Source organism: Beta vulgaris, chromosome 9 (genome assembly GCF_026745355.1).
Source record: "Beta vulgaris subsp. vulgaris cultivar EL10 chromosome 9, EL10.2, whole genome shotgun sequence".
In the NCBI taxonomy this organism is placed as follows: domain Eukaryota; kingdom Viridiplantae; phylum Streptophyta; class Magnoliopsida; order Caryophyllales; family Amaranthaceae; genus Beta; species Beta vulgaris.
Genome location: NC_079210.1, coordinates 51,869,283 through 51,881,712, shown reverse-complemented (window position 1 = coordinate 51,881,712; position 12,430 = coordinate 51,869,283). Strand labels below are relative to the sequence as shown.

The 12,430-nt window shown below is 36.2% G+C and overlaps 1 protein-coding gene across 2 annotated transcripts; it reads left to right on the top strand.

Moving 5' to 3' along the window:
* Window positions 1-217: 217 nt before the first annotated feature.
* Window positions 218-11,918, top strand: LOC104904654 (coatomer subunit beta'-1). Of its 2 annotated transcripts, none has more exons than XM_010692977.3 (26): window positions 218-546; window positions 716-736; window positions 847-908; window positions 1,025-1,079; window positions 2,749-2,785; window positions 2,872-3,197; window positions 3,287-3,418; window positions 3,510-3,658; window positions 4,238-4,306; window positions 4,640-4,790; window positions 4,905-4,970; window positions 5,402-5,590; window positions 5,902-6,042; window positions 6,163-6,237; window positions 6,363-6,539; window positions 6,630-6,721; window positions 6,820-6,936; window positions 7,303-7,417; window positions 7,493-7,564; window positions 8,564-8,760; window positions 8,845-8,938; window positions 9,511-9,617; window positions 9,779-9,944; window positions 10,187-10,283; window positions 10,797-10,866; window positions 11,452-11,918. In XM_010692977.3, the coding sequence occupies exons 1-25, from the start codon at window positions 544-546 to the stop codon at window positions 10,814-10,816; spliced, it is 2,730 nt and encodes a 909-aa protein (XP_010691279.1). In that variant the 5' UTR covers window positions 218-543; the 3' UTR covers window positions 10,817-10,866; window positions 11,452-11,918. The 2 variants fall into 2 exon arrangements, with proteins under 2 accessions (XP_010691279.1, XP_010691278.1); XM_010692976.3 differs by having other exon boundaries at window positions 219-546; window positions 10,187-10,360.
* The last annotated feature ends 512 nt before the right edge of the window (window positions 11,919-12,430 follow it).

Here is a 12,430-nt window from a genome sequence, read left to right as displayed (position 1 = left end):
AACACTGTAAGATAGAGCGACATGTAACACAATTTCTTATTTAAAAACACCTTTTAACATATTAGACATTAATATAGATATCGAATAAAATAGAGGATCCTAACTCGTTCCTAATTCAAGTCCATTTTTTCTAAAGCATCCCCAAATCTTAATTTCGAAGTATTATGCAACAAGCATTTTATTATTGTCTTGTCTCTACTCTTGAATTCAAAGAGAGAGAGAAAAAAAAAATAAACGAAGCTACATTTGGGTCTCCCCCGATATCAATCTCTTTCTCTTCATGCCAACAACAATACTACACTCTACAATACAACGCCAAACCCCTCTCTCCTCCATTTTTCTCTCTCTTTCTCTCTCCTCACTTCACTTCGTCGCCATTGAAGCTCCGCTTACCTAAGATCTTCTCTCTCTCTCTCACACATACACTTTCTCTCTCTGCAAATTGTTGATCCCTAACTTTTCAATTTCGAATTCGATTTTGATTTCTCGATTTCAATCTCAACACTCTTCACACTTGATTGTCGGCAGATTTAATCTCTAAAAATGGTGAGTTTCTCTACATTTTCGTACGTGGTTTAGATCTGATGTGATTCGATCCATTTTCCCCCAATTCTCATCAAATTGTAAAGTTTATGTTTTCGTTTGGATTATTACATTGAATTTGCTTGAGATCTGATGGAATTTTCGTTGTTTTTGTGTTCGTTTCAATCGTCAGCCTCTTCGCCTCAATATCAAGGTAAATTTTAATTGATTTGATTAGTTTTTTTTAGTTTTGAGATCTTTCTGTTATTTGAATTTGAAGATTGTTGTTTCGATTCGTTTGATGATTTGTTTGCATTGGATCAGAGAAAACTTGCGCAAAGATCAGAGAGAGTAAAGTCTGTGGATCTACATCCGACAGAACCATGGTAATTAGTTTTGTTCTGTATATGTGATGCTAATTTTATGCTACATTATGGTTACATTTCTAGTTGTTATATTATATCATGATCACAATGTCACATTATCTGTTATGGTGTTACAGGATTTTAGCGAGTCTTTATTCAGGAACTGTTGTTATCTGGAACTACCAGTCACAGGTATGATGATAATGGAACTTTATTGATTGTTTATATCTTATACTATTAGCTTGTGTTTTGTTTAATATTCTGAAATTCACTTAAGAGTTACTAAAGTTTAGGATCAGGTTTATTTTGTAATGTATGATCATGTTGCGGTAATCTACTTTGTGCAATAAGTTAGTACTTGATTATCCAATGTGATCATTTCGAAGCTTAAACTTGAGATGGTTGATGTGTGACTAGAAGCCCGAACTATCAAGATATCCTCATACACAATGTCTGTGGAGGCAAATTTTCTAGATTAGGAACCTCTTTGGTTGATTGTCTACGGTAATTTTTAATCGCAAGTCTGAAATAGTTCGGAAGTTTTTAGCTTGACCATCAATCTTACCAAGGGACTAGGTTCAGCCTGCTGGTGATATCCAATAACTGAACATGTTGGACATTCTTTTGATCCTGCATAATTTTGGATAGAAGTTTGAGGGGGTTGTGTGACCCAAGGCTATTATGGATATCATGTTAAGCTTAGTCACATGCCACTGCCATCTAAGCTTCAATACCCACGTGTTGAACATTTGTTCGTCATGTGTGATTGGAAATTCCAGTGCTTCTCCAAATATTATCAGTGCATTTGTGAAGCACGACCAACTAAGGGAAAGGCTGACATATTCTATATCTTTCTTCCAACATTACTTCCCCTTCTTTGTAGATATGTTGCCACAATTGCCAAGTGCAACTTTTAGCTGTCTAGAGTCTTGTGGCCTTTTCCTCATCCCGTGTCCACCTGCAGCAATTACGTGAGGAAAGGTCAGATCGAGGCTAAATAGTGAGCTGCTGAATTGAGGAAAGACAAAAGACTGAAAGAGGCAAATTAGTAGTCCTTTTGATCTTGAGAATACAGAAAGTGTATATGCCAATAGTTTTGGCCTTTGGGCCTTGTACTCCAGTTTTCCATAATAAGCTTTAGTTTTTTTTTTTTTTTATCATACTTTGCTCACCTAGCTGAATTTTTTATACATGTTTATTTCTTGTGGCCGTCTTCACTCTCTTTGGACTAGATCCGTTGTATGAATAATGTTTCTGCATCTGTTTTTTAACCTGCTCACTAAACACTTTGTCTGTCCGTACTCAGTTTGTAATTTCGACCCTCAGCATATTTCTTTTTCCTTTTCATTTTGTTTAAGTGCCTAATGTTTATCTGTTATCTAGGGCCTTTATTGCTGCTTCTTTTGTTAGGGCCTAAAGGTTTGGTTATAGAGAATTTCACATGCTATGCTTATGACACGTCAAGGATAAATGAAAACCGAATTGGAAAGATTCTATCTGATTCTTTCGTCTTCTTTTTTATGAGAGTTTTTTTTTCCTACAATTTATTTTTGTGTTTGCACTTGTGGCCAATCTGTTTAATATTTCCACCAGTTTGTTTTTGAGATGTTAATCATACACAACGTTTGTCTTGCCTCTCTTGGTACTGTTTACAGGAAGTATTGTTATTTGGAGTCATTGTAGATTTGTAGTTATGCACTACTACTTTACTACTTAGCTCTACTTATTGAACTTGTAGAACAATATTGTCTTTAAGTGAGATTGCAATGAAGATGAAATTATATAGAAAGTTTAGGACTATATATTTGTGTTCTTATAATTTGTTGGTAATGACATCAAACACAATTTCTGCTTCTTGCAGACCATGGCAAAGTCTTTCGAAGTCTCCGAATTACCAGGTATATATTATTTTCTTCAAGTTAACATATGCTTGCGGCGTAACACTGACTTCTTGATAAATAAAATTTTGTTCAACTATTTGCAGTTAGGTCAGCGAAGTTTATTTCACGGAAACAATGGGTTGTTGCTGGAGCAGATGACATGTTTATACGTGTGTACAACTACAATACTATGGATAAAGTTAAAGTTTTTGAGGCTCATACAGATTATATTAGGTGTGTAGCTGTGCATCCCACACTCCCATATGTGCTGTCATCATCAGATGATATGCTCATTAAGCTCTGGGATTGGGATAAGGGTTGGGTTTGCACTCAAATTTTTGAAGGACATTCCCACTATGTGATGCAAGTCACTTTTAACCCCAAAGATACAAACACCTTTGCTAGTGCATCCCTTGATCGCACCATAAAGGTATTCACTTGATATATATGCTCTATGCACTTTGCTTTCTAAATAATTTCTAGCTTGAATTATGCTGATGCATTGCTTATATTTTTCAGATCTGGAATCTTGGCTCACCTGATCCAAATTTTACTTTGGATGCCCACGTAAAAGGGGTTAATTGTGTTGACTATTTTACCGGCGGTGACAAGCCATACCTGATTACTGGTTCTGATGACCACACGGCCAAGGTTTATATTTTGCTGAGGCTTGATCTTATAATGTGATGTTCTGACACTTGGCTATTGCGATCTTAGCTGTTTGCATGTCATTTATATATAGGTGTGGGACTATCAGACAAAAAGCTGTGTTCAGACTCTGGAAGGGCATACACACAATGTTTCTGCTGTCTGTTTTCATCCTGAACTTCCCATAATAATCACTGGTTCTGAGGATGGAACAGTTCGCATATGGCATTCAACTACTTACAGGTGAATTGCTGCTATATTCTCTATTATCTACTCAGTGTTCTGGTTGTGGTGGGATTTTAAAGATGAAATTGTTTTCTAGCTCCCATCAGCAGACCTGTACTTTCTCGGTCTGAAGGGTGCCTTATTGAAGTCTTAATTGAAGATATAAAATTATAGTGTCTTTTGACCACTTGATTCCAGTCACTTGAGTCCCAAGTCTTCGATTTCTTTCCCTCCATGTATTAGAGAGAGCATGAGTAATTATTTTGGGCTTTGGGTTTCACTTAGAGTTTGTTTTTGAGATTGTACAAGACACCTAGGTCTGTTATATAGTTGAACTGGTGAACGATAAGACCATGGTATGCTAAAGGCCTGAGTAGCAATGTAGTTTGTGGCCTCACATATATGAGAAATCTGGCAGTACCTTGATTTCTGGAATTTTTTTTTTTTTTTGCTTCTTCACATCTATACTCTTTCAGTTATAGGCTAATTATAGTTTACAATTGTACATATTGATACTTAATTGCTTATAAGTCATCCCGTGATTTTTGAAATTTCTGACATGAATATAGTCCCTAATTCTTTGAGTTTGATTTGCAGGCTTGAGAATACCCTTAATTATGGTCTTGAAAGGGTTTGGGCTATCGGATACATGAAGGGATCCCGTCGGTAAGTTCTTCACTTCTTCTGTATATTCCTTCTTTGGGAGTTACCTACTAGTTTGAATACAATCTCAGCTATATCTTAGTGTACATATTTTTGGGCTGTAAAGCTTTATCAATCTGAGGTCGTGTGCTTTGTTTGTCTGCACAACTAGTAATGAAACCTGTTTTTCTCACTCTTTTTCTTCTAAAATAATTGTATCTTTATATATCTCTGGTTGGATCTGAGTGTGAATTCTGGACATTGTAGTCATTGTTCTATAATATATCAACAGTTTATGTTTGGCAGAGTTTCTTGTAATCTATTGTCTGACTCTAATTTATTTTCAATTTCATATAGTGTTGTGATAGGATATGATGAAGGAACAATCATGGTGAAAATGGGTCGTGAAATACCTGTTGCTAGCATGGATAATAGTGGAAAGATTATATGGGCAAAGCATAATGAGATTCAGACTGTGGATATCAGGCGTGTTGGTGCTGGTTATGAGGTTTGAACCTGATAGAATGTGTCTTGCTCTGTTTTGCCATGTAAGACAAGTTTTCAATCTAGTTACTAATTACTTTGATGTCTTCCAAATTTTGTTTTGTACTTGTGTTTTTAGGTGACAGATGGTGAAAGGTTGCCTTTGGCAGTGAAGGAGTTGGGTTCCTGTGATCTTTACCCACAGGTGAGTCATTTATGCTTTCACTTAGCCTGAACTACAGTTTTCATCAAAAGATAATTTATTATTTTAATATGTCAATGATACAACCCCTTTGCCTCTTTCTTTCCATGCTCGGAGTAGCAATTTTATTCTGCCTTTTTCGCTTTAGCATAGTATTTATCTTAGCTCTGAATGATTGACTAGTGTATTTAAATCAATAGATTTCAAGTTTCAGATGTAGCTCCTATGATGTATGCGTTCAGAAAAAAAATATTGGCAGGTTTAGAAAACGGTTATTAGTGAATGTAAACCAAATTGCTGTGTGTTCCGGTGATGTATCAACTTATGACCTGATTTCTGCTATGTATTTAGTTTTTACATGATTAAGACACCTAGTGGTTTTTCATTCTGGTTAAATGTATATATTTCTTATGTATCGGTATTGGTATGTTCAGTTTTTAAAGCACAATCCAAATGGGAGGTTTGTTGTGGTATGTGGAGATGGAGAGTACATCATTTATACAGCCGTGGCTTGGAGGAATAGGTCATTTGGTTCAGCATTGGAGTTTGTTTGGTCGTCTGAAGGAGAATATGCTGTTAGAGAAAGCACTTCCAAGATCAAGATTTTCAGCAAAAATTTCCAGGTTCTTATTCTATGTTTCTTAGAATGTTGCCGATGTTTTATTTCTGTAGGGCATTTTATGTATATCTTTTGGCACAATTGTAAATTTTTCTGTACGGCCTCCATTCTTTCTAGTTTGTACAATGAGTTTAGGAGTTTAAACTGTTGTTTGGGAGGCTCTCTTTATTATCGTGATATTTAAGAGAGCTTATCTGTATCTTTATGAGTAGGTATTTTTTTTTTTTGTTGAAATTTCTAATGTAATATTCTAGATTTATTGGTGCATGACTGATGAGGTATACTCATTGCGGTATTTTTCATGGCTGGTTATAGGAAAAGAAGAGTATCAGACCAACTTTTTCTGCAGAGCGGATATATGGTGGAAATTTGCTGGCTATGTGTTCAAATGATTTTATTTCTTTCTACGACTGGACTGAATGCAGATTTATTCGGAGGATAGATGTCAATGTTAAAGTAAGTAGTATATCCATGGTGTACTTTGCCCTTGTCATCTTGAAGTGGCTATCAATTACAGTATCAATGCCATGGTGTGTGGTAGACTTTAATGTGGATTTTCTTTACTGATCATTGCAGAATCTTTACTGGGCTGATAGTGGTGACTTAGTGGCTATTGCTAGTGACACATCTTTTTACATCCTTAAGTACAATGTAAGAACGGCCTCCGCCTTCCCCACTCCTGATCCCCTTTATTTTTTCTTCCTAGCCACTGTTATTCAATTGTTTATGAACTCAGAGTGCTTCTGGGTAAAAATTTATTGTGGCTCTTGAAACAGCGTGATGCTGTGTCTTCCTATGTGGATAGCGGAAAGCCAATAGATGAGCAGGGAGTGGAGGATGCATTTGAGCTCCTCCATGAAACAAACGAACGTGTGAGAACAGGATTATGGGTTGGAGATTGTTTCATTTACAATAATTCCTCTTGGAGGCTCAATTACTGCGTTGGTGGTGAGGTATAGCCCGCTAAACTTTATATGAATATTCTTTCGTGGCATAATTAGACTAGATTCCCCTGAGAAATTGTCTTGATGTTATGGCTTCAGGTAACCACAATGTTTCACTTGGACCGTCCAATGTACTTGATGGGCTACCTTGCCAGTCAAAGTCGGGTTTATCTTATTGACAAAGAATTCAAGTGAGCTTCAATCATGTGACCTTAAATATATAACACGGATACTATTATGATCTAAATTACTAAACCCTCTTGTTTTCGTTCTTCTTTGTGTATTGCAGTGTGATAGGATACACTTTACTTCTTAGCTTGATTGAATACAAGACTCTTGTGATGCGTGGAGATTTCGATCGTGCCAATGAAATTTTACCTACAATTCCAAAGGAGCATCATAATAGGTCAGCATTTACATGGGTTGTCTGGAAATCCTGTTTTAAGGACCCCTTCTTCCTTTTGTTTCTCTCTATTAAATGCTTAGAATACTAGGAGTTGTTAGGGGGAGAGAGTGGAGCTATAGCATGAGTAGTTTCTTTTTTTGTTTATACATGTTTACTAATTGACTTAGCAATATTTTGTGTCCCCTTTTGGTTTTAAAATCTGTTGCAGTGCTTATTCTTTTTTCTTAAGTTCTTTTTACTACTACTTTCCTGGATGTGTTTGCCTTTTCTGCAATTTATAATGGTTCTTCATTCTTAGTATGAGTAATATAGACTTCTTCGTGCGACACCTTTTCTTTATTAATAATCTAAATTTTACATGTCCAGTGTGGCTCGGTTCCTTGAATCACGTAATATGGTCGCAGAGGCTCTTGAAGTGGCAACTGACCCTGATTATAGGTTTGAGCTCGCAATACAGCTCGGCAGACTAGAGGTTGCAAAGGTAAGTGGTGCTGTTTGTACTATGTTATTGAAGCTACTGATTTAGACTGCTGATTGTGGATGTTCCTTTCTGCAGGAGATAGCTACGGAAGTTCAGAGTGAGTCAAAGTGGAAGCAGTTGGGAGAACTGGCCATGTCTACAGGAAAGGTGATAAATTGCTCTTTATGTATTATGTATCCCACTATTCTGTCTATTTTTTTAATTTTTTTTTTTATTATAATGGAGTTTCATGTTCATAAATTGCTAAAATCATGGGATCCCTCTCACATGAAGCAAAAATAACATTCTACCTTATGACTTCCTTTGAGGCTGTGTACATTTTGGCCTTGCCTTACCTTTCTTTAATCCCATATTCTTGTCACTCAGACCATCTATAGTAGGGAATTTTAATGTAGGCTGTTTCCTACTGTTTTATAATTATTTTATCTGGATTTGCTTGGCATTTGAGAATCATCTGAATATTGGAGTGGGAATGAAATTTGTCATTCTCACTCCAGCCTGGCAAAATGTATCTGACTTAAAATAAGCTGACCGAAACCTGAAGTGTGCCCAGAACTGACCCAAATCTATGTAGGCTAGACCCAAAAATCAGTAGGACTAAGATTATCCTTTTTCATAGTAAACTAATTGATCATGTGCCGTACTTGAACCTAAGTTTAATGATTCATCACTGAACTATGACATGAACTGGATTGATCCAATAAGTAAATCAGAATGTCTCCTTTGCCACCTATATCGATTGGTATATAAGTACTTATGGGAATAGTATGAAAGTGTAACTACAATAATGCGATATTTATATTAATATGGGAAGTTTTTTGATAACATTGCTCCTCCCCTGGAAATAACAGTGTGGTAACTAAAGGCATCCAAATTCAATTTTCATCTCCCCCTCGTAGCCTTTGTCCTTGTACCAACTATGAATTTTGTGGAAATTATTCCCTTAATCCTAGTCCCATCCCACTTTCCAAGGAAGCTGTTAGTTTTCATACTATAATTTTTCTGAGATGTCTGCTTAATTTGGGTGCCATAGGAAATTTAACATTTCGTTTAGCTACAGGAATGCTACTAAGCCTTAGAGCAAAATAATCTGCCAAAGTATTGGAATTCTATGTTTAGGATTCTCACTGTTTTTGCTACATGCAGTTTGAAATGGCAGAAGAATGCCTGAAGCATGCAAAGGATTTTAGTGGCATGTTGCTGCTTTATTCTTCAATTGGAGATGCGGAGGGAATTTCAACACTCGCTTCCTTATCTAAAGAGCAAGGGAAAAATAATGTTGCTTTCCTTTGCTTATTTATGCTGGGTAAATTAGAAGAGTGTCTTCAGCTATTGATAGACAGGTTATCTATCACTTCAGATATGTACTTTTGTATAAGGCTTGTCTGTTCCTCTTAAATGTCACACTAACCCGATTTCCTTTTCAGTAACCGAATACCCGAGGCTGCTTTGATGGCACGTTCGTATCTTCCCAGCAAAGTTTCAGATATTGTTGCATTATGGAGAAAGGATCTTAGTAAGGTCAGTTACTTATTATGTGTATCATTGGTTGTGTAATGAGAAAGTCCTGGCATTCGTTCATCTTCAAGAAAGGATTTGAGACCTTTTTGTTGCTCCTTTAACAAACTTTTTTTGTTTGGAAATTGCATTGGACGATAAATAAGATCTGGGCTCACTTATGATGTGCATGTGTGTTAATGCTTCCCATCTGCATCACCTTAAGATGTTTGGCAGCATAGGCATCCAGAAAAGCATGTTATTTTGGATTTAGTAGGAAGACATCTTGCATCCCTCTTAATATGAGTTCTAATATGATGAGGAGTTTATAGTCAAATGAATATACTGATTTCAGCAAGGTTCTTTATTTAGACCCTATTTGAGGTATTGTCAATTTGTCGTGCAAATCTTTAAAGTGATGTTAGTCCATATAGGTTGCCTGGACTAGGAAGATGCAGATGGCTGACCAGTATAATTAGTGTTTCCGCACGGAAAGAATGGTGATCGATGTCAATGCCTTAGAGTAGCAATTTATTCATAGCTAAAGTGGAGAACTGTTTATTTTAATCTAACAGGATCTTATGACATTGCTACAGGTGAATCCAAAGGCTGCAGAGTCATTGGCAGATCCTCAGGAGTATCCTAATTTGTTCGAGGATTGGCAAATTGCTCTTGCTGTTGAGTCTAGAGTTGCTGAAGAAAGGTAAGAGTAATTGAGAAGCTTCCCCCTCCCCTAGTCATAATACTTTTATATGATCAGTAGGTTAGTAACATTGTGATGAACTTTTATTCATTTAATTTTTTTCCTTTTTCTAGTGTGTCATATGAAGAAACTTGAGTTAACCTTTTTATTAATGTATACAGGGGCAGTTATCCTCCTGCTGAGCAATACCTGCAATATGCTGAGAAATCAAAAATTGATCTTGTTGAAGCCTTTAAGAGCATGCAGGTAGAGGAAGATCAACCCCTCGAAAATGGTGATGCAGTGCATGAAGATGAGGTACATGAAGATGACGTGCATGAAGATGAGGTATTTACTATATCTTTTCCTTATAAAATATTATTTTTATGCTATATGTTTGATCTCATTATGCTTTTATATCAACCATGATGTTCAGAAAGCTAAAGTTCAGGTTCCTTTTTATTCTGCAAAATATAGCATGTATTATCCAAGTGATGAACTGTTAGCTACTCTACTCTTGTCGAAATTTTGAATCAAAATGTTGGGAGACAACTCTTCTGCTTCTCAGTTTTGGTGTTTTCTTTGAGCAGAATGGAGCAGATGAAAGTCAGGAAGAGGGTGTTGTTGTAGATGCTGATTCGAATGATGGTGCTGTGCTGGTCAACGGTAACGAAACCGAAGAATGGGGTACGAATAATGACGGAACCCCATCAGCTTAAGGGCAATTGGTTGGGCCAGTGTTGAAAATCCAAATTTTGTCTCTGGTGATTAATTGATTTTTTTCCCCTTCTGAAGTCCAATTGCTGAACTCTTTTCTTTCCTTGCCCTTATCATAACTCTCAATTTTGAATGGTGTTCTTCTTAACTTTGTTTTTGGTATTGAACCTTGTTGATTTTTCAACTGTGAGTTTACATATACCTTGCTCTTTGTTGGTTTTTAAATGTTTTAATTTGTTACACTAGAATTGTTTTCTTCACTGTATGCCTGTATCAATTGTTTGCAAGTGTTTTTAACAATGAGAAAAAGGAGATTAACCTGCCTTGTTCATTTCTTTCAGCATTAACTGAAACATTTGATCACTTTAACTTCTCTTTAGCACTACTGGTTCATTTGTTCTACTCTTGCCGTCATGTCAATATATATTGTGGTACTTTACATGTGTGGTGGTGTGACTAATTATTTTTGTATTGATCTTGCAGTGCTTACTCAACATCCATAAGGTCCCTTGTAAAATTGCTGGTTTTGGCTGTACACATCTCCTTGCTTAAGGTAAGGAAATATGCAGTTAGTTTCCGTAAGTTCCTTTTTTAAGCCTTCCCATATTTGCTTGATCTGCCTTTTGTGCTTTCACTTTTGCCTGTTCTCATGGCATTGTTAAACTCAGTGAAGCAACTGGCTGGAATGACGACTTTGTATTTAATTAGAAATACACCAGCACTTGCAGCACCATTTTTTTTTTTTGTCTAATACTTCCTCCATTCCATATTAGTTGTAATAATTCCCTTTACAGGAAGTTTATTTGGTAATAAGTTTTTTGTTTTTATCTCCTTATCACACGAGTCTCCCTTCTTATGCACTCCTAAACACTTGTGCCTTCCCGCATGTTGCAATTAATGTAAAACTGAGGAAGTATAATCGACTTTAGTCTTACTTTTTAGGTCCAAAATCAAGTCAAATTATAAGTAGTTTATTGCAATTCGACTTTTCTTCAAATGAAAAACCTTGCTCATCCTTGCAAACATTGTTAATCTTTTATTCTCGAATCATGTATGTGGGATATTTCACTTACTTCCTGTCATGCAGTCTCTGACTTTCACAATTGCCTCATAACAATATTGATGATTCTTGTGGCAGGTTTTTGGACAGGATTGCAGGTTAAGGGACTGGATTGTTCACGGTGTTGCTATTATTAGGTGGTTTTGTAGCGCGCTTGGAAGTTCCAATGGAGGGCCACATTTTAGACAGTTTTTCCTGTTTCTGTTGTTCTTTTAGTTAATTTTTCGTAGGATATTCTTTGTGGCCTTCTCCTTACCGTCCCGAAAAAGTAGTAAAATATAAACTGCCAATGTGAATGTAGAAAGGCTTTTCTTTCCTTTTATATAGTATGCATGGTTGTTAGATCAACCCACAATATTTGATCTTCATATATTTGGTTTGCGCATTGTTGCGGCAAAATAGGATGTTTCCGAAAAGGCTTGTTATCTAAAGCATTATTACCCGAACGTATTTTAAGTTTAAGCAATTTTCTTAAATAGTGTAATAGAGTTTTGTTTCATGAGGGAGCAAAATGATAAATGTGTATTAGACTGATTATCCTTTTATTCTATTGTCATAGACAGTGTCATCTTGACACAATTGAGTAAACCTATGGGATTGTGCGAGTACTTTGTTTCCGGTGTCTTTTGATACAATTTTTTATTTGGTATGTTGCTGTGAGCAAGAGTCCCCAATTACTAATTAGTTCTGATTTTCACCTAAGAGTTGGCTTTTAAAAGTTCCTCTCTTTTAAGAGTCTGCCATTATTCATGCCTTAATCTCTGTTCTTAAGGGATGTAACTTTTTACAATTTAACACTATAAAAAGGAGTGATTGTCCTAGTCTATTTTCCTCCTTCGTGTCAAAGAACTTGATAACTTAAAATAAATTTGAGGTATTGTAATTAATTGTGGCCACCTTATTGGCCTTGCGGTTGCGGAAACCACCACCACAACTTCCCACTTCAGACCTCTACCAGAGGTGAACACAACTAGGTACCCCGGGGGAAAAATTTTAATTGAGTCTAAAGTTCAACTAACTTTTTATTTAGTAACTTTTAACTTAATTATATTTGGGC

Excerpts from the sequence above, each read along its gene's own strand:
- LOC104904654 (XM_010692976.3), top strand. Across the intron at positions 4,307-4,639 it reads TACATGAAGGGATCCCGTCG|TGTTGTGATAGGATATGATG; the intron begins GTAAGTTCTTCA and ends AATTTCATATAG. Across the intron at positions 6,238-6,362 it reads TTTACATCCTTAAGTACAAT|CGTGATGCTGTGTCTTCCTA; the intron begins GTAAGAACGGCC and ends CTCTTGAAACAG.